The 26,333-nt window shown below is 36.8% G+C and overlaps 1 protein-coding gene across 45 annotated transcripts in view; it reads left to right on the forward strand.

The window, feature by feature from the left end:
• Positions 1-26,333, forward strand: part of SLMAP (sarcolemma associated protein) — a 75,616-nt gene that overhangs the window by 34,586 nt on the left and 14,697 nt on the right. For 6 of the 45 annotated variants that reach the window (XM_052679114.1, XM_052679113.1, XM_052679133.1 and 3 more), the window contains exons 4-16: positions 51-87; positions 1,695-1,757; positions 2,643-2,738; positions 3,320-3,391; positions 4,285-4,425; positions 6,079-6,216; positions 7,323-7,491; positions 7,575-7,625; positions 8,181-8,231; positions 12,107-12,169; positions 17,775-17,831; positions 21,033-21,113; positions 21,354-21,428. In XM_052679114.1, coding sequence (XP_052535074.1) covers positions 51-87; positions 1,695-1,757; positions 2,643-2,738; positions 3,320-3,391; positions 4,285-4,425; positions 6,079-6,216; positions 7,323-7,491; positions 7,575-7,625; positions 8,181-8,231; positions 12,107-12,169; positions 17,775-17,831; positions 21,033-21,113; positions 21,354-21,428 — 1,094 coding nt within the window. Of the gene's footprint in view, positions 1-50; positions 88-1,694; positions 1,758-2,642; positions 2,739-3,319; positions 3,392-4,284; positions 4,426-6,078; positions 6,217-7,322; positions 7,492-7,574; positions 7,626-8,180; positions 8,232-12,106; positions 12,170-17,774; positions 17,832-19,151; positions 19,280-21,032; positions 21,114-21,353; positions 21,429-26,333 lie in introns of those variants that run through there. The other 39 variants (XM_052679117.1, XM_052679115.1, XM_052679138.1 and 36 more) reach the window with 26 other exon arrangements.

Raw genomic sequence — 26,333 nt, forward strand, 5'->3', positions numbered from 1 at the left:
GTAGCACAAATACTTTGTGTTTACTTTTTCTTTTTTTGTTTGTTTTCAAGTGTTATCCATGCTCCATTACCAAGTCCTGTTGATAAGGTAATTCAGTAATTTTGTTGGTTTTTTTTACCTTACTCTACCCTGTGTTGTTTTCTGATTTGTTAAAAAGATGAAGTGAGCATGAAGTCCAGTTGCATTCAGCTGTGTTTCCTGCTGGACTGATTTGAGCTAGTTTTAAATTTTGAGTGTCATTTCTGTAGGGAAGGAACAGCAGTACCAAAGTGTATATTTAAGGTAGTTTGGCTTCATAGATGGAGTAGGGCATCTGAAACATGGCTTCAGAAAACATAGTGCTATTGAGAGGGTTCAATTCCAGATATGGACTGTGATTAACAGACGTTGGATGCTGCATAATTTGATACTTGGTCTGTTCTGTGGGACCAAGAGTAGATCCTATTTCATAGTTTGGTGTTCGGATGAGGTCTGTTGTCTTTTATCTTGCTCTCATGGGGGATTAGTTGCACGATGCAGGCTAGGAAGAGCTCTGGTATATTTCAGAGGAAGATTGAGAGACCTCTGCACTCCTGTTTACAGATACAGCCAGGTCTGTTCACTGTAAAGTCAATAAAGCATGGCACAGTTGTTAAACTCAGTTTTTATTCTGTAGGGTTCCTCTCCAGAAGGTGTTAAAAAGTATTACTCACCTGGGACAGGCGTCCATTATTTGATTGTCTAGCCTGTAAAAACAAAACAAAACAAAAAGGATTGACTAAGGTTCAAATCAATCAACATTTTCAGTGCAAAAACCAAAATTTTTAGAAATTAAGGCAGCTTCTTTATGAAGACATCAGTCTCGTGGCATTTGCATTTAAGTCAGGGTTTCAGTCAGTGTGTGCAGTGTGAGTGCATGGTGAGGGCAGAAGTTCTGCTGGGGACTGTAGTGTAGTTGTGTGGGAAATGGTTTCTCAGTGGTATCAGTGTAGGTAACAGGAACAACAAACCACCCCACCTCCTTAGCCCTCAATGCAGAATGGTTTCTGGCACTGGGAGAAGCGTAGAGTTAAAGTAAGACTTGGCAAAACAACAGACTTTCTTAAGCCTGGCTGAGACGGGGCACTGAATAGTGTAATTTTCTTTAATTGAATTTGTATTAAAATCAAGTGAAGCGATGGTGCTGAAACACAAGAACAATTATACATTGAGGTATTGCAGGTAGTCCCCAGCTGTGAAATAAGGGCAAAGAGAATGCTGAAGGTGATGGAGTCAGGTCAGCAGGAAAAGGCGTGATGAAATCTTGAGCTATAGGAGGCAAGGCACACTGAATTGGAATATGAGAAAATTGTCATTTCTGGGCATACCAGTCCCCCTGCCCCCCCAGTTTATATTTGCCCTTGGATTGAATGGCTTCACCTTTGTGCACCTTGTTTCTTTTGCCAGATTGTCTTTTGTTTGAGCTGAGGGGAAGCTGTTGACTACTTTGTTTCAAAAGCTTGTAAAGGCATTAGCGTGGTGTGGTCTTAGTCCAGAGAGGTGAAGTTCTGTGTTAACATGAAGTAAAATGATAGTAGTATAAAAGTGATTGAAAACACCATTAGTTTGATAACAAATTTACTTTCCTGACTGGATTTAAATTATAAGCTTTGCCTTATTTGAGTCTAATGGAAGATCCGGAAACATTTAGATTCATAAATTCTCTTATTTCTCAGGTTGCTGCTAACACGCCCAGTATGTATTCTCAGGAATTGTTTCAGCTTTCACAGTATCTACAGGTAATTTTTTTTTTCCCATGGCAGCATTATCTTATTAAATACTTCATCTTTGATTGATTAAAAAAAAAAAAAATGTATTTTTGTCTTCCAGTTTGTAAACAGGAGCAAAGCACTTAAGTACCTTGTTCTGTAGTGAAACAGTGTAAAAAGTGTTACAGTTGAACATAACATAGCTCCGTGTAAGCTTCTGTGGTTCTTAACGAGCAATATGAACTATGGCTTTCATATAAGGTGAAATGGTAATGGTGATTTTTATTCCAATTAATTATGAGGTTTTTGAGACACATTAATTGTGGATACATTTGCTGAAATAGCAGGAAGCAACTCAGGCAGATGCTTTTTCGTGAGAGGGCAAATCCAGAGCTATTTACCAGTCTGTTCACTCTTGCATCCTGGAATTGTTAAAAATTCTTTGCTGACCCAAAATAAATTCAAACAAAAATAGCAGTTCTTGCATGGCATTTATTTTGTGTGACCTGATTTAGGGACTAGCAGCTCAGTGCACAGGAGCTGCCAGATCTGCCTTCTGGTGGGTACACCAATTTTATTGCTGAAATTAGTGACAGAAGTTCAGAGTGGGTATACTATTGAGAAGTCTTGGAATTGTTTGCTGTGTATGCTCTGCATGTGCAGTATATGCTTGACAAATTAACATTTTTGGGAACCTGAGGTTGTAAGGTAACGTTTTCTAATGGAAATATCCAAATGAAAGTCTGGATGAATAAAATGGAATGGTTTTATGGGAGTTTTGAATATGTGACAATGTGTGCTGCTCACACTTACTTTTTCCTTTAAATTCAGCGTTATTTGGTATCTTTTCTATTGCTCCTGTTTTCGAGTTGCACTAGCAGAACTGACCAGTTGGCTCTCTTGGTCTCATCGTAGGAAGCCTTACATCGGGAACAAATGTTGGAACAGAAGCTGGCAACCCTTCAGCGACTACTTGCTGTTACGCAAGAGGCTTCAGATACTAGTTGGCAGGTACCAGAAAGCATCCTTTCCCTTGATATAGAATGGAAATTGTATCTGTTGCTTTTTTAAATGACCTGGGAAACAAACTAAAGAGTGAAAAGCATTTTGTGGTTCTCAAACTTTGCAAAAGACAGTGTTTAATAAGTTTGATTTACAGGTTGAAATAACTTTTAATGATATTTATTGATTATTTAATTAAGTAATTATTTAATTGATAGGACAACGGGGAATGGTTTTAAACTGAGATGGGGACACTTAGGTTAGATATTAGAAATTTTTTTCACACAGAGAGTGGTGAGGCACTGGAACAGGTTGCCCAAGGAGGCTGTGGATGCCCCATCCCTGGAGGCATTCAAGGCCAGGCTGGCTCTGGGCAGCCTGGGCTGCTGGTTGCTGACCCCTGCCCGTGGCAGGGAGTTGAAACTAGATGATCTTTTTTATGGTCCTTTTCAACCCATGATAAATAGAAAATACTGTGATTCTGAAGCAGAAGTCTACTGGAACTACTTAAAACACAGTGTTCTGTTGAAATGGTCTATTTGTTTTGCCATGACTAGTATTAATATGAGGTGAAACTTCTTCTCTTCTAGGCTTTAATAGATGAAGACAGGCTGCTATCAAGGCTAGAAGTTATGGGTAATCAGTTACAAGCATGTTCAAAGGTCAGTAATTCACTATAGGACTCCATACTAGAATACTGAAAGATAGCTCTTCTGAAGTATTTTGAAATGAAAAGAAAGCAGTTTGAACACAAACTTCCTCATATGGGACTGTGCTGTGTACTTCGGGTATTGGTTAGCTTGAAAATTGTAGGGCTGTTCTGTATTTTAAGGAATCATTTTAAATTTAGATAAATGTTTATCTATCAGTATTTTTTGAGCCCAAACCAGTTTTTCTTTTCGTATATAGAAAAGGAATTTGTCATCTGTGAGAAGCAACCACTCTGTCAGCCCTGTGTTCTTTTCAAATACGGATTTGAAAAAAGGCATTATAAATATGCTGATATTCAGAAGCAAAGTAAAAAGAATGCCCTGACTCATGTGTTGTTCAGGCCATGTATGCCTTCATTTTTTTTCCTTTCTCACAACTACCTAAATTATATATATATAGATATATATAGATAGATTATATATATATATAGATATATATAGAGAGAGTTATAGATAGATAGATAGATAGATAGATATAGATATATAGATATATATAGATATATATATATATATTTTTTTTTTTCGCAGGCCCTGAGATCTCTCAAATGGGACCTCAGAGAGTTTGTGTTGGTCTAACAGTAGGACTCAGTAGGACTCCTAGGCTTGTCACTATTTTGTGCCTCAAAAAATTACAGTTTTGCTATGATCAAAGAATTGCAGATGTATGCTGTTGTACGTGCAGGTGGTTTATACCCAGATGTATCAAGAATCCTTGTTCCTGCAACATTTTCTCAACTACCAGCAACTGCTGAACGTTTTGGAATAGAACAGATTTCAGCTCAATCTCACATATTTTATCAGCAAAATATTAATTTATATTTTTTGTATCTCAATTGCATGTCCAGAATCAAACAGAAGACAGTATACGAAAAGAGCTTATAGCATTACAAGAAGACAAACACAACTATGAGACAACAGCCAAAGAGTCCCTGAGGCGGGTCCTACAGGAGAAAATTGAAGTGGTCAGAAAGCTGTCTGAAGTGGAGGTACTGGTGTTTCTTAACTAGTTTGCTGGAAATACAGAAATACTTGCAACTGCTGCTACTTAGATCCATGTTTATTGCCTGTAACAGGCCAATGTCTGTCATATTGTGGCACTTGCAGTATATTAAATAGAGTTGTTTATTTCTTAGGTGCTAATCTTACTCTTAAACTGTTAATGGGGATCTTTAAACTCTGCTTTTTTCCTCCCACTCTTGAAAAACAGTAAGCTTTCTTAACATACTTAATATGTCTGGGAAATAAGTGAGGGTGAAAATAACACATGCTTTAGGAAAAAATGCTATTAGACCTTGTTTAAATCATAAAAATTATGGAAATGTAAGCTTAACTGCTCAAAACTTGCTTAAGAATGAGCTTTCAGATTACAGTGTGTTGGATGCTTTCTTTAAATAGGATTTCTGTCCCTCTGATAGCTCTCATTGCTATCTTTTCCACTGTCATTTTCATTTTCAATTCTTATTTGCTGTGAGGTCAAGAAATGTCTGAGGACTTTATCATGTTCATGAAGTGTTCATGAAGTGTGTTCATGCTTTATAGAGAATGGAGTGCAGTTAGTGCTGTAGTAAGTAATCTTACAGGAGTCAAATACATCCTTGTATATTGTAATAGTTGTTGACAGGTTTGTTAATGGTTGGAGTTCTATGTTTGCTTCTAGCTTTCTCCTCCTTTCCAATCCTGTTCTAAAAAAAGAATGCTCTGACTCTTCCATTATTCTTTTTTCAGTTTGACTCTTAGTGGAGAAATATTAATTTAAACTCAGTATGGAGTTTCCTTGCATGCTCTCTAGCACATCCTGTCCCCTTCACAGAGAAAAAATATTTGCACCTGGTTGAAACTTATGCTTTAATTATTAAGTAACATAGTGTGAAATGCAGCTTTGGTTGAATTGTGGTTTTGGACTATTTTGATGATGAGGAAAGAATACCAAGTTAGAGCTTGTTACCGAGAAATACGAGTATTTTTTTGTTTACTGTCTGTAATGTGATTCAAATGAAGAAACAGATCTTGAGTAATGAGGAGGAAACTGTAAGCCATTTAGCTGTGCTGCTGGTCCCAGCTGATGCCGACTTGTCCTGGAGCATTCCTTGCCTCCTGAAGACCTAGCTGCCTCTTGAGTAAAGGCATCTCAGCTGAGATGCTTGCACACATGATGGAGTTCCAAAAACAATCTAGAAAGTTTCCTTGGAGCCAGCTGTCTTAAGATAAATCTTTATTTTCAGGTGGATAAGAGGTGTGGTGAAGTATAGCATAAAAAAATCTGAGAAACTTCAAAAATTCATTTATAAGTAACATAGAAGAGAATGATGGAGATGAATTGCACATTTCAGTTCTTTATTCCCATCAGTCTTTATCATTTTCATAGACTAATTTGGCTTTGAGGTGTGTTGTTGTTTTTTTTCTACATGCATGAAGCTTTCTTCACATAATTTCTATGAAGTAGACTATTGCAGAGGGTAGTATTTTTGCCAGTACTCGTTTTATTGTGTTTAGACTTGGTGATTAGGAGGAAAGCACTTTGAAAACAAATATAATCCGTTGCATATATTGTTTTGAGGGGACACGTACATCAGCTGGCATGTTTGGTGGTTTATCAGTCTCAAAAGTTGCATTTGTTCCATACAAATTTTCTCTTACAGCGGAGTTTAAGTAATACAGAAGATGAATGTACTCACCTGAAAGAAATGAATGAGAGGACTCAGGAAGAATTAAGAGAGTTAGCTAATAAGTACAATGGAGCTGTAAATGAAATTAAAGATCTTTCTGACAAGCTAAAGGTAACAACAGAACTTTATTAGACTTGGTGTTGTAATGCATGGAAAAAGATTTTGTTTCTAAAGCAGCAATCAAGCAAAGGTTAAGAAATTATTTAAGCAACAAGTAGAAAGAAAGATGTATATCAACTGTTACATGCTATTTTCCTTTACATTTAATGTGCCTGAAAGTGTCATAATTAAATTGTTAAAAATTTCCTGTTTTCTTTCACTTCTAAAATTACAGTATTCTTGGAGCTGCAGTTTGTTTTTTGTATGAAACTCTGTACTGGATGAAATTTCACATTCAGCTGCTTTTATATACATAACTTATTTGCATTTCACATTACCCTTAGAGCAGGTTACAAGCACAGGTGGCCAACCATTGTAAAATTACAGCTCGGCTTCTTGGTGGGAAGAAGCATGACGTCAGGTTTATTATTAAATCAAATTTCTAATTATATTTTAATGTCCTGTATGCTGGAGAACAAAATGATGACAGTATGATAAAGCCTGTTCCCATAAAGATTCCCGTTGAGATTAGCAGATGATATTGAGGAGGAAAGTGGTAGTGTTCTGTTTTTGAAAGCTACGTTTGTCCTGGATACAGGAATTAAGATTATTTTGGCCTTAGCTCAGCATCTCAGAAAACTTTTCTTTCCAAATTAAATGTTATATTGCTGGTCTCAAGGTCCTTAATTTCGCAACTAAGAATTAATCACTACTGGCGATGAGTTTACACAGAAGGATCAAAATTGAAGCTTATTAACCTAGCTTTGCAGGGAGGAGAATCTATAAAATATATTATGAAATCCAACAAGGGAAAAGCTGTGGGTTGTAATAAAGTTAATCTGTGAACTGTGAATTCAGCTCATAAAGGTTTTGGAATTTGGCTGCTGGTTTGAGATGGGAATCTGGGTATTTCTAAGCTCTCCAGACCTGATAGTGTTCTGTTGATGTTTTGAGATTTTTTTATCTGTAATTTTGCCTACAGAGAGATTGTATTGTTTCTGTGTTCTCCATCTGACTACCAAAGTAGGTTACTTCAATACATTCAGTTATACAAAACAGGGACATCTACGCCTCAGGGTGTTAATTTTGATTTGTTTGGGGATTTTTCTTTTGAGCAGGTTGCAGAAGGAAAACAAGAAGAAATCCAACAGAAAGGACTGGCAGAGAAAAAGGAATTACAGCATAAGATAGATGAAATGGAAGAAAGAGAACAAGAGCTTCAAGCAAAAATAGAAGCTTTGCAGGCTGATAATGACTTCACCAATGAGCGGCTAACTGCTTTACAAGGTTAGTCACTAGTGGGGGAAAAATTACTAATTTGTTATTCTTTTAATCTGTGAAATACCTTTTTCTTGGAATTCTGTTTACAGTACGGTTAGAACATCTTCAGGAGAAAACTCTTAAAGAACACAGCAGCTTAGGTAGGTGTGATCAGTTTCTTGTTTAAAGCTGGTTTCCAGATTGTTTCTCTTCAATTCCTTTTATTGTAATAATCCTGTACTGTAGGTGTCTGGCAATAGGATAATGTATTTACAAGCAAGTTTTACTGCTTGTTAACGATACGGAGAAGAAATATGTGACTGCAGCAAATTGCCAGCAGAGGGCACTGCTGCTGTGCGCGTTCACCCTTAGGGTTTGTTGCTCCATTCGGAGCTTTTCTTGGTTCCCAGCCCCTTATCCACCACTCAGAAAAAGGTACTGGTTTGTTGTCGTGTTCTTTTTTAAAAATATGTATGTAATGGACAGTAATTCTTGGGATGACAGTAACTTCTGATGTGTTGAACAGCCCGAAACATGGTCTGCCCTGTTGGAAAATGCGTTAAATTTTGCCCGTTTTGTGTGGTTGATCTGATATCTAGATACTCAGAGGAAATATTATGAAAAGCCATTTGCATTTCACAGTGCTGTATTTATAAAGAAACAAAATCCAAAATTTTTTGCTTGATTCTAGAAATAATACCCTTTCTTAATCCTAGGCATACAAGTTGATGACTTCATACCTAAAATTAATGGGAGCACACAAAAAGGTAGTGTATCTCAAGGCTACCTTTTGTCTTATGGTTGATGTTTGAAATTGAACAAATTCTTTTTGTTCTCTAAAGTTTTACTTGAATTAATATTCCCTTAAAAAGAAGTTGCCTGCTTCTCTGACCAGCTTTTTTTTGTTGTTGCTTAGACTCTCAGTCTAGGTGTTTTTAGAAGGTTCTGTAAAATCCAAGGAGCCAATCTTGGAAGTTAACCTGTTTTTATTTTTTTATTTTATTTTTTTAATTTTTAAAATGGATTTTTTCTGGAATCAGTGGGAATCTTATGAATGGTGTCAATTTTGTGACACACAGTGGAAAACCCTCATTAACTATTTTCCTTTTTATTTTCCTTGCAAAACAGACTTATACCATTTTTCTATTAAATTGGTTATGGTAAGTAAAGTCAGCAAAAAACATTTTTGCTGTCTATGGTGTATGACAAATGCAAGTAAATCACATACCAGTAGTGGAAACTAACTTTAAAACTTCCTTAAAATTTAAGAGACTGTCTTTCTACCAAACAGGAACTAATTCACACTAACCTTTTTTTCTTAAAGACAAAGTAGTTTAAGCTAGATTCTTTTTAACCAATGTCTTAACATACAATTGAGGTTTTTAAAAAATAAAATAGATTAAAAATCTGCCAATTTTTTTTCATATAAGAAATGGTTTATATTCACTGAATTGTTCTGTTAATTAAGATAGATTTGTTGTCTTCAGTTTATTTAAGGTACATCAATGAAAAATTTTCCATGAACATCTCCTATGTATAGTGAAGCCTCTGAGGACTCACAGTGGTATTAGTAGGATGGTTGGGGCCCTTACATAGAGAACTCGTGGTTCCAACCATTACTTACAGTGTTTACTTACCATTACTTACAGGATGACTGTGTATGTTTTTTGAAATGATTTGAAAGCTATCTGTGCACTAATTTTTAGATATAATTTTTTTTATTTATATTATAAATGAAGAGCTTTTTAATTTGGGAGAGTGCTGTCAAAATGAAATCATGGCCGTAACCTCACGTCGATTTCTTATTTGGAGCGGGGGGGGGGTGTTAAATGCACTGGCAGGAACTGTATTAAAAAAATCTGCTTCATCTAAGTGCTGGTTCTCCCTTTCTCTTAGTATTGTTCCATCTTGCTGTTCATAAGTTTGGATGGTGATACTCACCATGCTTGATAGAACGGTTAAGAAACAAATGTCTTTCCGTTTTTAGTTTTCTACTATGGGAAATAACTAACTTCTCTACCAAGCAAAACTGAGGCACTGTGTAAAGACTGTGATTCTTCATTCTAATAATCACATTCTAATCATGTGAGCTGTAAGACTTTGTAAATTAGATTGTTGGAAGTTTTTGGAAAATCCTGCAGTACTGTGAAAAAAGCAGCCTGTGATGTGAGACCAATGTACCATTCTTTTAAGGTTTTTTCAAAATTTAAGAAGCAGTCCCTTTTTTATTTATTGTGAATCATATAAGAATAATCTGGATGAATGCATGAAAGCACATATTCCTTCTTCCCATGGGTAACAGGAGGTCAAGCATTGTGCTTAAGAATGTTAGGAGGTTGTCTGCCACTTTCTTTTTCTTTGACATAGAACTGTTCATTCAAGTTGTTGTTGTTTGTGTGTATGAAGTCTGTTACCTTTCTCTCTCATGTATCTGCCATAATATTATTTTATTCTATGGATTAGCTTTCCATACTTTGCATTGCACCACGTTCTTCTGCACATCTTTGCTACACCGAGCCCATCCACATCTCTGACTTTGTAGAGCTTGTTGGCTTGTGTTCTTTTCATGACAGAATGTGTTTGTCTTTATCCTCCTGTTCTGTATCCAGTCATCATACAACGACAGATGGGCAGTAATTTTTTTCTGCCAGATTTTGATTTTTGCCTTCTTGAGAGCAGCAGGAAACAGTTACTGTGTTTTGCTGAGTAGTCTTGAGTTATTTTAGAACTTAGAATTTGGGGCTTATGATGTAGATTCAGCTGCTTCTGCAGTGAAAGAGCTCGTGGATATTTTGTGTAAGGAAAGGACCTCATAGGTAAAGACAGAAATCAGAAATGCAAGCAGTGGTTTTGTACCAAGTAGACTGTAAAGGGGAATAAATGGTTTCCTCTGTTTGTATATGATGATGCTGTTACCCTCTTTCACCACTGAGTGCTAATGACCAGAAAACGAGAGACAAGGTGTGTTGTTTTTTTTTCTTGAGATGTTCAACTGCTGCAGAAGAAGAAGGTAAAACTGTATCAACTTGTCATGTTTTGTGATGTTCCTTTTGTCTCCCTGTCTCTGAAAACTAAAGGTCCAGCTCAGGAGGTGTACTTACAGGTACACTTAAACTGTTGGGCAGCAGGGATCTTACATGAGTTCTTTATTTTATGGACTGCCACAAATTTAAAAACAAAACAAAAAAACCCCAGTACTCTGAGTAGGGAAACTAAGAGCCATCTTATCATAACAAAGTGCTTTAAGGTGGTGATGGGTAGGTGTTCGTTTGCTCTCGTTTCACAGACAGAAATTCTGATGCTGAAGAGAATGCTTTCTCAGACATAAAGCTGCTGACAAAGGTTGTTTAGAGCTGAGTTGTTGCAGTAAGTTGTTCCACCGCACCTGGTTTTCTTATTTCAATTCTTTGTGAGCCATATCTTAAAGACAGAAAGGTACAAAAAAGCTTCTATACGGTCACTTAGAAAATATAAAAATAAATAATTCAGAGATGGAAAACAGATGTTACAGTCATGGTGCTGTACTTTAAAAGCCTTGTCCTTACGAACAAGAAAAAATGACATTTACTTATTGAAGTGATTTTCAAATATGGTAAAGGTTAATATTGCATCATTGCTCAGAAGGGCTAGGCTGCTGATAGCTGAAGCTAAGGATTGAGCACTTTGTTAAAAAGTAACACGCTTTGCTGGTTTGTGTATGGAATTAAAAAAGACAAAAAAAAGCATTTTCTCCTTAGGTTTTTAGGCTCTTGAAGTCAAAGGATATTGAGGTTCTTCAGAATGGAAGCATTAGCATCATTTTAGTTGAAGAGACACCAGGTTCTGATGGAGTTGGGAGCTGGCCAAAGTCTCATAGAAAGATTTGGGTAAAAATGAGAGTTGAGTCCAGTTTTACTTCAGCAACAGTTAATTATCTTTGCTTTTCATAAGGATATCTAGTGTGGAAGAATAAACATAAAGACTAAAAAAAACCTTAATAAATACCCTTTTAAAACTAAGAATAAATGTCAGAGAATGTAGGTTAAATACATGCTCTGGATTTCTTCAGCACTTGGATTCGGTATTTGCTGGTTATTCATGTCTCATTCTGAATTTACAAATGGGTACCAGTGGTGGTTCTGTGGAGTTGTATGTTTTAATTATGTATCATCTTATGGATTCTAAATTTATTGTAATTTAAATACAGTTCATGTGTTAATCTTTGCCAAAATTCTGGTTGTTAATGGAAGTCCTTTGTCACCACCTAATGTGAAAGAGCAATACTGTAAATGCCAAATGCAGAATGTTTGGATTTTTGTAATTTGCTCCTATTAAATTTGTCTTAACAAGATCTAATTAGCTTCTACTGAGGTAAGCAGCTTTTTGTTGTGAAAAGCTCATAGATGTTAGTATTTCAAAGCACTTTTTTGAAAATGCAGTCAAAAAGCACTTCTTCTTCTGATCAGATCAGAAGAGTAATCTGCTTCCTAATACCATCCAGACATTATTCCAAACGGGTGTTGTCTGCTTGTGTAGTAACCCAGACCTCAACAGCTAACTGTAAATATGCAGTGACAGATATTGTTCATATACCTTTCACATTTTTTGTTGCATCAACCTGAAAATAAGCAGATGTAAACTGAAGTGTTTCTTTCTTTACTAGAGCACTTTCTTTCAAAGAGTGGAGGGGACTGCACTTTTATTCATCAGTTCATAGAATGTCAGAGTGAGTACAAGAGTGTTCATCACATTCACTTTAAAAAGAATGGAAATTTCAGACAAGGTGGATAAAACCCAGAATTTGTCACTACTATTCAGTACGTCTGTAGTAGCATTGAACTGAGGCATTGTGGTATTAAGCAGATGCCTGTAGCAGCAAAAGGAAATCTTTGCTTTGGAGGTATCTTTGTTGTGGAAATGCTGATCACATTGTCTTTTCATACATTTAGTCATTCTTTTCCTCTGCCCAGTAACAGGGTGGTAATGTTGCCACCTGATGTTTAAAGCAGTCTAAGTTTTCATCTGTGTTACAAATTAAGAAGTTGAAAGCCTAACCAGTGGCGTTTTAAGCAAACAACACGGGTTGGAGTGGGCCAGAGATGAGGTAATGATCCCTCTTCTCAGTTTTACTGTGTAATTTATCTGATATTTGAATGTTTTAACATATTTTTCTAATTAGTGGTTACGAAGAACAAAAAGGAAAACTTTAAGACTTGAATTTTTATGTGGAAAATCAGGAGCTTCTTTTAATGAAAATAGATTGTAATTATGTGATGCCAGTCTTTAGAAAGATTTATTGCTCTGGAATGAGAAACTTGTTTTTCAAAGCAAATGGGTTTTGAAAATGAGTAATGAAGCAGTGCAGCTCGTGTATCTGTAATTAAAGAAAAGTTTCAGGCGTTAATATGTGCTGTCTGATTGGAGAGAGATACTGTTAGGATAGAAAGTGCTGTTTAACTGCAGAGAAAACCCCTTGGTAGCGTAAAGAATTCTTCCACTTCAGATACATAATTTCCATAAATTTGTGTTAAACAAAAGTAAGATGATACCTTTTTGACATCGGGCTCTTTTTCTCCTTTCATTTTCAATAGGAAAGTGTAACAATTTTAAAACTCAGAGAAGTCTCATGAATCCTCTTTATTCATTACATGAAAAGAACTGAAGTTCAAACTTCGATATTTGTTTGGTCTACATTGAAAAAAGGGTACTCTGAGTGATGCTCACATATGAACTGGTTGACTGTTCTCATTGTTTGGGCATTAACAAAACTTGCAGCAGCACCAGCTTTGCAAGGTAAATGAATGTCAGCAGTCTTGTCACTATGGAGAAGGAGAAGCCACCATCAAAATTTAGTAAAAGATTTTAGCGTGAAATTGAAGTAGTGAAATATATTGACTTTCTGACCTCAGCATTCTGCATTTTGTGTAGTGTAGACTTTTAGTGCTAAGTGTGAGAGATTTACATTCAGCACTGATGTGTTTGTTGTTGGACTAGAAGTTTACCTTTCTCAAATTCACATATTTTTAGACAGGCCCCACAAAATTACGAAGTTAAACAACCTTGGGGTCTATTATTTTAATGCTGTATGTGACAGCTACATAATCCTGCTGCTGCAGCAGTGAAGGTTGGCAGCTAATGGGGTCACCAGAGTCTTAAGATAGGCTGCAAATATTGAATTGTAGGACAACATCACAAAGACTGGCAGTATTGAGGAAGAATGCATAGTTAGCTATACTAAGCTTCCCCCTCCTAATATTTATGTATTCCTTAGGAAATAACCAGGTTTATTAGTAAAATAACGTTCTGAAAATAGGAGTTGCATATTTAAGTAGTCCTATGTAGATTTGAAACGTTAGGGTTTGCAAACCATAAGAGAAATGTAAAATGAGAAGAAAGAAGCATGATGCAGTTTGTAGAGAAAGTTCTGACTTCTGCTATGTAAAGAGGAGAGTGTGCATGTCTAGTTGTGGGGAAGAAGCAGTTAAATCAGAAAAATGTGAGCAGCAGAATGAAGAAAAATGCCTTAAGTCAAGGAAATGGAAGTATGTAAGTAGCATGAGAAGGGGAATTAAATGACCAAGTAATCTAATATTCTGTATAAACAATGCTGCAGACATATAAGGCAATTGAAAGTGCCTATCAGTTGACAGCAGTTCGATGTCTCAAGATACTCCAGCTCAGTTGTTTTTTCGGTAGGGAAGAAACAGCAGGACTCCTAAAATCTTAGTTGCAGTGCAGCACTGGTGCTTAACTTCATAGAAACTGGCTTTTTCATTTTTGTTTTGAGTTTTCTTAATGGAGCAGGCCTTGCAACATGGCCCAGTAACTTTCCTTGCTCTGCAAGGAGATGTGAAAAGTTACGAAATGATGCACTGAATGATCTGAGAAATGTGCTACTTTCTGGTCGTTACATCCAGTCACTTGCTGCTCATTTCATAACTTCTTTCAGTAACCACTGGTGAAATCCTGTGACGTCAACAGCAAAAAAATAAAAGCTACCTTCTTCTAATTAGTACAGGCATGAGTTATTGCCAAATGTGGTGATGATTAAGAGACAGGAGAGTCAGTGCTGTGCCAGCTTCCTATCTCTTGCTCCTATTTTTCTCCTTGGGACCTTATTTTTTTCATTTGATGATTTTACATTTATGATTTTAAATGCAAGTTAATCTTTTGCCATTTTGCTAAGTCCACTCTTGCACGTTTTAAATTCTGTTTCTTTTTATTATTCTATTTATATAAAATGGAGTAGGTATTTAATAGATTGAGTGGCTGCTCCCAACTTTTCTCACCCACAGGTCATAAATCCATTGGAAATTGGAGCTGTTCGGTAGAACCTTTTTCCGGTGGTTTGAAATTAGTGCTGAGGACCAGGTTTCCTTTAGCTGGTCTTCAAAGCTGGCTTCCTTGAAAGATTAATTTGATATAAAAACACAAATACATTGAGCGAGGGCATTTATTTAAAGAATCGTGTAATGTCCAGATATCTTGAAAATCAAACTGCAACAGTAATAGCAACCTAAATCTAACGGGGATTTCGTAAATGAGAGGAATTGGCTTAAAGATGAAATGCAGTGCTTAACCTCGTAGAAATTATTTCAACAAAAAATATTTTTATTATTATACGTATCAGCAACTCTTTGGTTTTTAGTAAGTAATTTCTGGGTGACATGAAAGATCAAAATCATTTCTTCCAGAAGTTAAAGTTAAAAATCCTCACTCTCTTTTATTGTTTGGTGACCAAAAATGCGTATCTTGATTCAGCGGAAATGTAGAGTTTTTTTCAAATTCAAATGATCAAGTTTATGAAGATGTGATGCAGATATGTGGGAAAAAAAGTTGTAAAGATACAGGTATATTGACTTTGAATTTCTGATTGCCATCTGGTTCTGCTGTCTTTAGTGAGTAGGGAGGTCAGAATACAGAACAGCAGTCTGAGATGCGATGTAGTTTAATGATGTCAGCATTCAGTTTTCTATTTATAATCTAAGTACTCTTAATCGTGCTGGAATAAAATATTTTATGTTGACTTTGAGCTATACGAATGATTTATTTTTAAAACACATATAATGTTTACTCTCTTTTTAAACTATGAGAGGCGTCAGCCACCGAATGGAAAATGCTTTCTGTTCCACCCTTGGGTCACTCTGTACGAGGGGTCTTCAGTGTTATTGCTGAACCAGTGCTGGGAGGATAACTTTCACACACATATTGAAATTAAACTGCCATGGTGGACACCAGAACATTCAACCACTGTGGAAAAATAAAATAACTATTTTAAATCTACAGATTTTTTTCTTTAATCATAAAAATGGACAATTATTAAAAATGTAAGGAGCTGCTGCCGCCAAAGTTCAGGGAATTTGGGAAAGCAGGGGGGTCAATAAGATTAATTTATTTGTTCTGTGTTACAATTATTCTGATTTTAACAGAACAATGCAAAGACTTCGGAATCTGTCAGTCCATGAAGCCAAATTTTCTTCTGTAAACTGGTTATAGAAGTGTATCTTAAGCTGACCACCCAGCATACAGATGATCAGCCTTGAGATCAGGAAATTGATAGCTACTTTGCATGCCATGTTTTTACATTCCGTTTATTTTTTTAACCGTTAAGGCAGAATTCCTCAGTATCTTTCTTGCTGTGTTCCTACTGTGACTCCTCTCTTCCAGCCTCAGCTGAGTCCTGGAAAAGCCACACATAAAGGCTTTTCTTTAGATTTATTTTTTTTAGGGCTCATGAAACCTTTGAGTCCCTCTTCACTTGTGGCTGCAGAAGCTTGCTGCCTGCTGTTGTCTTCCCCGGCACAGGGACTCTCAGCTCTGATAAATACAAGCTGGATGACAAGTGATCTCCTGCAGTCTGCTGAGAGCTGAATTCAGTCCTGAAAATATGGAGCACTGTTCATTACTTTTTCTGAAACAGTATTCACGAAATCTTGTAAAAATGCTGCTGGACAGTATTTGCAACCAAGAATAGATGGATGGTCTCTCTCTTATAGGCTGGTTTGTCTGCTTTGGGGGGTGGGAATGGGATGGGACAAGTTTCCAGCCATGCAAACAGTTGTTCAGAGTTCAGGTTTTTATGCCTCAGAGCTTGTCCTTTTCCATCCGTGGCTGAAAAAGCTGTCTCCTGTCAGCTCTTGGCCTGCTGCTGTCCTTAGCTTGTCATGGGCACAACAGCGTGCTGCCTGACACTGAGACTTCTTAATCTTCAGAGCTCCTTGAGGCTCAGAATGCCGACTGAGCTCACTATATTTAACTTTAAAAAATTGAGAAGGATTTGCTGCCCTTCAGCTTGTTCAGTGTGACCTGTGCACACTGTCCGTCCTGTCTTCTCTTGGTTACCTGCTGTGCTCAGCTCTGCTGGGCTGTCATGGATCCAGCTGCAAGCCCAGCGTTCCACTGGCTGTTAGTAGCCCTTGGAAATGCTTTCAGCTGTCTAAAGCAGAACATCTACTGCGCTGTAATTGGTGATACGATCTGTGAGATATGTGACCCTCCGTCACTTTGCTTGTTGGCATCACCTCATTGTGAAGAAATTTGAAATAATGAAACCTTGTAACAAGAAAGAAGTTAATTGCTGGGTCAGTAGTCCTTTTGGTGTCCTGATAAATCCAAACCTGTTGTTCACATGGTCATACTGTTTGCCTTCGTGTGCTCACTGCAGTAAGAAGACGTTAACAGTCTAGTCTCAAACTCAGGTGTCTTAGATATGTTTTACCACCTGACATAAGTGAATAGACTTCCCTGCCATTGCTGTGCAAACTTGCACTGGGGAACCTGACTGTAGTGTGCACAGCCTTTTGGAAATTTGTTCAGTGCTCTGCACGGTGTAAACTAAGGAAGGATATTCCTGTGTTCCTCATGGGCAGTGATGAAGCAGTTGTGATGTGGAGGTGGCTTCTCAGCTGCTCTTACTGTGGCATCTTTCTAGATTTCTGCTATCTGGTGGGTGTTCATTTCAAGCAAACAGCTCTCAGAATTCTTATTTTTGAAAAGCTAAAATTTGTGATATTTACTATTTTTGCTCTCAGGTTGGGGGGGGAAAAGTTCATTTTAAAAAACAATTGTAACTTTTCATTAGTGAATTGGAACATTAATGAAAGTTAATAAATTGCAGAGGACATATAATTATGTACTTTATCACAATGTTTTACTAGGTTTGAGTGCTTTGTTTCATTATTCCATGCCAGAATAAAGTTGTTGTTCAAGCCTGAGTAGAAAGTAATACTGTCAGCTTTTAATTTGGTCATGGAATGTGGTCTGCATAGATGTGTGCAGGGAAAAGCTTGCTTAATTTGAGCCTGGAAAGTAACACTTATTTTGTTTGGCAGACAAGATCATAGATGAAGGACATCTAACCAAAGTGGAAGAAACAAAGCTTTTGAAAGGTTAGATTTATGGATTATTTAAGTGTTTTGAAGCATGGTTTTTATATGACCTTAATGCATGTTCTCTGTTAAACTGACTGTTTTGTTGAATATTCATGTAATAAAAACAATCAGTGAAAGGGGAGGTATATTGTGTACTGACCTCAAATCCTGTTGTAGAGTAAAAAGATTGAAAGGAAACAATTTTCAAGAATACACTGCATGAACTTCTTTTCTCAACTGAGTTCTTACCAGAATGGACGTTTTTTTAAATTGGAAGTACAATACATATATTTTGAAAATTGATTAAAATCTCTTGTGCTGGCATAAATTCAAACTCATTTTAGTTAGAGGAGGAAAGAGAAATAATGTTTAGTTTGACTTAAGATGTAAATGAAAGCGTATTTCAGTTTGATCTGTTTGTTACTTACCCTGGTAATTATTTCAGAACAACAGCAACCTCCTAAGCTTGCCTTTTGCAAACTACAAAGGTGCATCTCCAACTTTTCAGTGTAAAACAAGTGAAATACAAAGATTTAGTTTGACAAGACAAGATTTATCTTGCCAAGAAACAGTGATTGTTATCTTGCAGTGTCAAAACTGCAAAAAAAAAAAAAAAAAAAAGTTTTGAAGTATGTAGGTCACTGTTTCCTGTGTGTCTAATAATGTAAAGCTGGACTTGCAGGCTGACTCTGCTTCTGTAGCTTTTTATTAATGTCTAGACATGCTAACACATTTCTTTGTCCTTCTGCAAAGTGTTACTGCACTGAATAAATGTTAGCTTGGCTAAAGTCCTGGTGCTTTAGAGACTTTCCTCCTTCAGTATGAAATTGCATCTTTAATTTGTTTCTGTAGGTGTGCAAACTATAGACAAGGTGCCATATTTGGCAAAAGAATGCATACAATAACTGTAACTTAACACTTGCATGCCAGTTAACTTGCAGTACGACAGGCTATTTTTAGTGTTTGCTAATGTATTCAAACTCTTCAAGTACATATGATGTCAACACGTTTTAATATACTTCATCATTTTGGCTATATTTATTCAGCTTAGTTTTATTATGGGAAATAGAAACAACTGCTGTGAAACAACTTAGTACAGAAATCGGTTTTGTGCTTTCGACTGTGGTTGCAGCATAGGAAGCAGGGCTCTAAACCATCTGTCTTTTTTACTTCTGCCATTTCCAACACTTAGGTTTGCACGTCTTTCCTCTGATGGCTGCTCTTGGTGCCTGGATCAGGGGCTGAGGGGGAGGGGAGGCAATTGTACCTGAGAGCAAGTGGGAGGGGAGCATGGGAGGGAGGAGAGGGGGAGAGAGAATTAATGCAGGGCTTGGAGCTCACGCTGCTCCACTTAGCACAGAACAAGGAAGCTGTGTCCATGTATGACCTGATATGGTAAGGTTAGTTGGATGCAGATACTGCTCAGCTTCGCACTCGTGAACTGGCCACTAAGACAGACGGCATGGGTGAGGCTTTCAGGATATGCTTTTCTTTGTACCTAAGGTTTAAATGTTTTTTACGGTTTTCCTGGCTGTCTTGTGGGTTTAATTCTATTTGATACATGTAAAATGCTCTGCACTGTGATGTCTTCACAATTTGTTTTTAGGGAATAACACTTCTAGACTGGGACAGTACTGTTTTTACTTAGCAAAGAACCACCCCAGCCATCAAATTCCTTTAATAATCAAATTCCTTTAATAACTGCTTCAGTCACTGTGAGCTTTGAAGTCAGCTGAAGGCATATGATTTATGTTTGGGAAAGCTGCCAGACCTGAACCCCTAATGCACTGTGTCAGGATGCCTTCCCCTTCTCCCACTCCAGTGATTTCAGTCCTGTTGAAATAGGAAGAGCCTGGCTCTTGATCGGCTATTTTGCTTGTACTTGTCATCTTCTGTTTTGTTTAAAAGTTTGTGTTCCAGCACAGAGAAATAAGACTCTTCATGTTACATAACAAAAATGCTTTCTTGCTGTTAACCTGTCATCTTGCTCATTTCCCAGTGTTGCATGTTTTCATTTTTCACTTCTTGTTTAGGCGGCACTCAGTTCCTTTTATTCTCTTGTTATTTGTAGGAACAATGCCCCCCGACTTCCTCATGACTCCTGCCTTGTTGTGCTTATTGCTTGTTGTCAGTGGTTTCTAACAGTATTCATGTAACACACCTCATTGTTTATTATTGTGCATCTTCTGTTCCTGGTCCTCCTCTGGCACTTTTCTTTGCATCTACGCTATCTGTATGTGAAGAAATTGTGTTCACTCTGCCTTTTCCACACACACAGGCATCACTCCTACCATATATAATGTCACAACGATGCGTTTGGTGTGGGTGCATGTCACTCTCTTTACCTCAGTATCATACTCGGGCAGAACATGTGTTAATCTGAGGCAGCAATGCTGTCAGACCATGGCTGGGTGCATATGGTTAGCCAAGAAAGACTTCCCTCTATTCAGCTTCACTTGCATGTTGGTGACTTTGTAGCTGCTAAACTGTCTTACGAGAGTCACCTCACCTTCTGAAAATATGCTCCTCATTAAAAATTGAGAAGTGGTGAGAAGGCTGCATGGCTTCATTAAGCTGAATGTGATGATAGGGTGAGTTGTATGTGACTAGTTATATTGTGAAGGTTTGGGTCTGTTTGGTTTTTTTTGTTTGTTTGTTTTTTGGTGGAAAAAGCATAGCAAGTGCCTTCTGGAAATACAGTCTAACCTGAAAATTCTTTCTATAAACTAGTTACTGTATTCTGTATTGATTCATGCTACACTTTTTTTTTTCTACAGAGCAGTATATACAAGGCTTGCTGCTATTATTTTTTTGTTCAAAATACTGAAACAGTTTCATTCATTACAGCATTTTATTTCTGCCTCATAACAGTATCTGCATTGTTCTACATCTCTTTTCGCATTTGTTCTCTGATTGGATAAAACAATCAGCTTTTGCAAAGAGTTCCAACTGGCAAGAATACAGCTGTACACAAAAGATCAAGCTGTGCATGAGACAGTTGCATCCCCAATTAGATGCTAGGCTAGATTAATGAGTTCAGGAAACTGAATCCATTTTACCTCAGGTTTATGAAGAAATAAGCAAACATCAGGTTCTTAAGAGCTTTCTTCAGTTCTTCTTTGTAGTGACAGTCATATATATATGTATATATATATGTACATATATATAAGTCAGGAACAAAGCATTTATACTGTACTTGATTCTCCCTGTCTCTTACAGAGAACCAAGCAAGAGTGAGAGAGTCAGATTTGTCAGACACTCTTAGTCCAAGCAAGGAAAAAAGCAGCGACGACACTACAGGTAAACATTGAACTGAAGCCTTGCAAAATCTAAATAGTTTGAATTAAATCACTTAATCATGAGCATTTTTTAAGAGTGGAGAAGGCTTGTGTTATGTATTATGAGACACATACATTTTAAGCAGTATTATCTGCTTTCAAACTTACAAGAAATTGCTGTAAAATGAGAAATATATAAAAGCTTCTTTACTTAAAGAATGCAAATATAAAAACTGTCAACAATCTGCCTGTTTTCTTACAGTGTTTTTTTTCCCAGATGCCCAAATGGATGACCAAGATTTGAATGAACCTATTGCTAAAGTAGCTCTTCTGAAAGGTAAATTTATTTTTGTAAGTTTAAATACATGTTCCACATGTAAATACTTAATTTGTATTTATAAGTTAATGTTCCTGTTTTGTTTTTTTTTTAATCAAATGTGTGTTAATATTGAGACTCATGAAATATTTAGGTCGTGTTAGTAAGGAATAATTGAACTTAAATATTAATAATGTTTCCTTTGGATGGTATAAAAGTGTGCTGCTGAGTGTTAGTATAGGAATAATTTGTGCTTAAAGCTCTACTTACCAATGCTGTTCTATGAACTTATATGTTATAATTTCAAGTACTGTTGAGAAGTAGTATTGGCATTTGCTCTAGTTAGGGCTGGTAATCACTGAGAGAAGAGAATGGAGAAGATTCCTCCATTAATGAGAAATCTTTTGAGCATTGCCAGCTTTTACTTCTGTAGCTTCCCTCGCTGTCAGAAATGCTCCTGCTAGTTTGACATGGTGGTATAAAAATTCTAAAATCTTTTTTATTGTTACTGCAGTGAAGACTTGAGATCCTCATTTGAACTGTATTGAACCTTGGTATGGTCTTCATACTTCTAAAATGATATTATTTACTGCTGTTTGTACTAAAGCCATTTGTACTGTAAACTTAATTAGCAAGCTATTTACATGTTCATGGTCTGAATAATGTGGGATATTGTTACATTTAGAGTACTGAAAGTTAACTTGGGTTTATGTACTGTTATATGTTAGAAAATATCTACACAGTGATGCTTATGTTGGTATCACAAGTGAAAAGAAAGTGACAGCTCTTCGTATTTTTGAAAGGCAGGAAACCATAGTTCAATTTAGGAGAACTGTAAAAGAGCTTTTTCCTCTATTTGCTTACACTTCCCTATTTTCTGATAGAAAGGAATTAAAAGTATATGGTACATGTATATATTTTTTTTCAGACAAGAAACCAAAAATTGAATATGATATTTCCCAGTAAATTTCAGTTCAACATAGCTTAAAATAATTTAAGTGTTCAAGTGACCACTTCCATTTAGGTTTTATGTTAATGTCTCTATGAACAGCAATGAATAATAATGCCTATAACCTTTCTGTAAAGTGTACTTATAAAACAAAAACAGCTCACTATCTTAAACAAATACTGTGGGGAAGAGGACAACAACAAAAGAAAATACATCAGTGGATCTACTGATTTAATGGTATTTCTACCTTTCTGGATTGTAAAAAAAGAAAAAAACAATCTATATAAATATATAGAGAAAGATACCTATCAATCTAAATATAAATACGTGTTTTAATCATTGAAAATGACTGCTCCCATGTAGCCAGCTGAAGACTGCTCATGTTTGGCTGGATACCTTATTTGTTCTCTGCTGGCACATTGAAAGTAGGCAGTAGGTAGGCCTACTACTCTAAGGTTGAGAATCTGTGACTGACTTCTGCCTGAATGCAAATTAAGTCTCCGTAGGCTCTGTCAGGTTGCCTGCAGTAGCCCTAGGATGAGGTGAGGCTGTGAGCGTTCTGTTTCTCAGCGTTGAAGGTTGGCATGTCCTGTCAAGAGTTGGATGTAGTTACACTTGCTCTGTCTAGGGAATGTGCCCCAACTCCTGCTAGTTTTATGGTTTTGTTGCCCTCTTATTTTTCTTATGTTTTAATAAAACATGTGTTTGAAAAACATTTTGTTGCAAACATTAACTATGTTACATATGCAGCCCAAGACTATTCCTCTTCACTCAGTGTGGTCCAGGCAAGCCAAAAGGTTGGACGCCTGTGGTCTAGGGTATGTTAAACTGAGGAGAAAGAGTAACTGAGCTCTTCAAAGACTAAAATTTTCTATACAATGGAAACATTCTTGTGCTCATGTGGATGTTTGGCATTGTTTCATTTGTCTTCATCCAGTTGAAAAATGCCTATTTGCTATTGAATTACACGTTATAATTAACTGGCATAACTCTTCTTCTCTTGAGGCTATTTATGGACATTCCTAGTTTGCTCTCATGAAAACATTTAAAAATATCTGTACAATGAATCATATGCCTGTGTAATTTTTATGAAGAGTCCTTAAGCTCAAAGTTTTATTTGCAGTTTTGTCAGAGCTACTTCATGTGCCTGATTTTGCCCTAAAAAGGATCTTATTTGCTACAGAAAGACTTTCGAGTGGGTTTGTTATGCATTCATATAATTAAGGAAGAGTGAGAACATTTCGGATCTGGCAGCTGTTTGGAATGAGGAAATGGCTGCTGGAGAAGGCAGTGCTCCTTTCTGTTTAACTGCTGGAATGTGGAGCACAAATACACGGAACAAGAAAATGATGAGATGTTAAATTGCTGTAGTTTCCTCCAAGTGTATTTTCCATCAATAAATTCTGAGTGCATTCAGGATTTGTTTCAACTTTATACGAGGCAGAATCTGGCAAAGATGAGGAAGGGGAAAAACTTGCACAGATTAGCAGAGCTGCTTGTTTTTTTCAAGAGGTAAACATCTCTATGGGCCATTTATAAGAGGTCCTTGGACATTTCTATATAGGCTGCCTGTGACTACTTATTACAAAGAAAAATTGCAAAGCTGAAAGCAAGTATATGTTGAACAGATGGTTACAAGCAATAAATGCCATTGGAAGTTCAATGATCTTGTCAACTTCCGTGTGTTTGTCAGTAACTCCAACATTGATCCATGGGATCTTATTATAAATGTTTACTGAATAGTTTAGTTCTCTGAATAGTGTTATTTTAGTTAATAAACACTGAAAATTAGCAGTGGAAAGCTTAATAACCATTTGTTAATTGTTGCAGTAATAGCCAACTATACGTCTCATGTGTATGACAAATATTCTTAGGTGGCAAAAAAAAATCTGATTTAGTACTTAATCTAGCAGCTGGCAACCCTGCCTGTGGCAGGGGGGTTGGGACTTGATGGTTCTTGAGGTCCCTTCTACCCCAAGCCATTCAGTATGATAAATTTTCTGTGAATCTTACAAAGCTGAAGGTAACTCGGGTTTTTAATTGTCTTACCTGAATCACATGAATGCTCTGAAAATATTCAACTGAGTGACCTCAGGAATCATGTCCTACTCTGAAAGGGAACTGTTGTGAGACTTGGGAGAAATACCAGCCTATTGCTGCCACAGGCAGGCAATGGCTAAGACATGAATGAACATCACAGCCTGTGCGTGCCTCCATAAGCTCTCCTATCAAAACAAAAATAGAAAGACAAACACCTAAACAGAGCTTAGTTAACATCTTCATTCTTGTAAATGTTGATTTAATCTCAGTTTTGCTGGTCTTTTTAACTAAAACCTTATCGGTTCTGAGGTTGCAAAACCCCAGTTTATGTTAGATGGAAAAAATACCTTCAGGCGCTGTCGTAATCTTTAAGGATCTGGAAGTAGTTGCTTTTCCTCAAAACTGACCTATGGGGTAGAGTTCTTTATGAGGGAGAAAGTGTTGAATGTACTTTGAGAATGATTTGCTACAGACTGCATTAACTATTCTTTTTTATTTTTTTAATCTATCAGTAGAGGAAAAGTTAAAGATTAACAATCTGGTGTTAAGGAAAACATGATTGTGTAGGGATAGGCGTGGGAAAAGTGGGGTGACGAATCTCTTACAAGATAGCAAAAAATCTGGTCACAGATGAAAACTTTCTGCGATGGGTGTTCTTTATTGCTTTTGTTTGTTCATTTGGTGGAGTTTGGTTTTTTTTAGTTACCTTAATGGTAGAACTCTGCTTAGATTTCTGAGCACAGTTACTCCGGTATTGAATACATGATGGATTATGTCTAAACCCAATAGTGGTTTTACTGGTTATGAATATAGCAATACCATCAAGATACTGTTTTTCAGATCTCAGTGTTAGCACTGAAGTGATGTTTGCTTTGCACCAGAAGGCATGAAAGAAATTGTCAGTTTGTGAGAGACTGAAAACCTGTTTTTTTTCCCATAGATGTGATTATATTTATTAGCTTTTGGTTTAGAAGCTTGTCAGGTGTATGGAAACTACCCTATTGCATTTGAGTAGGAAGGAGTTCTTACCTTGACATGTTGTCTCTCTGCTAAACTGATTATGCTGTCCTATAAGAATTCCTCATCTCCTTTAAAGCCATGTCATCTTTCATGATGTGTCCTTTCACTGATTTGAAAATGCTGTCCACTAGGATGTTCGTTTAGTGTGCCTATTGTTTGATTCAGGACACTGCTTCTTTATGCTTCTTTAATTTGAATGTAATTTGTCAACTCCTTCATCCATTTCTTCTGAGCAGTCTCATTAAGGACTGAAAGTCTAATTGCCACAAATCTTTATCCATGAGAAGCTACGAACAAAACATCTCCAGTAAAGAGAAATCTGGGCTAGAAATTATAATAAGCTTATAAAAGAAAGTATTTGGATGAAAAATTGGGTCCTCTTTGTTCTTTCTGCTCACATAATTTTTTCTGAAAAAGCCTAAAAGTGCATGTGTTTCCATATCCCCTTGATCCCTTCAATTCATTACTGTGAGAATGGGAAAGACACAGCCTCTAAGAGGAGCACAGTGTGAGAACTTTAGAATAATTTCATTAGTTTCCTTAATGGAGAAAACATAATTTACCTTTAGGGTTTTTGTTCTCTGCAGTCTGACTCCATCTTAAACCTGCAGCAATGGATGTTTATCAACCATAGGGCTGTGCGATGCGTGTACCTTCTTGTTCTGCCTTTCCTGTTTTCCATCATGTCCTGTGAACCGTTTCACTGATTCTCCTCCTTTGCCCTTCTCACCTAGCCTGGGTGCATTAAAAAGATGATGGTCAGCAGGTGAAGGGAAGTGACCACAGTGAGGGGCCTGGAGCATTTCCCTTATGAGGAAAGACTTGAGAGACCTGGGGCTGTTCAGCCTGGAGGAGACTGAAGGGGGATCTTATCAGTGCTTATAAATATCTAAAGAGTAAGAGTCAAATGGATGGGG

Source organism: Tympanuchus pallidicinctus, unplaced genomic scaffold (genome assembly GCF_026119805.1).
Source record: "Tympanuchus pallidicinctus isolate F22 unplaced genomic scaffold, pur_lepc_1.0 scaffold17, whole genome shotgun sequence".
Lineage (NCBI taxonomy): Eukaryota > Metazoa > Chordata > Aves > Galliformes > Phasianidae > Tympanuchus > Tympanuchus pallidicinctus.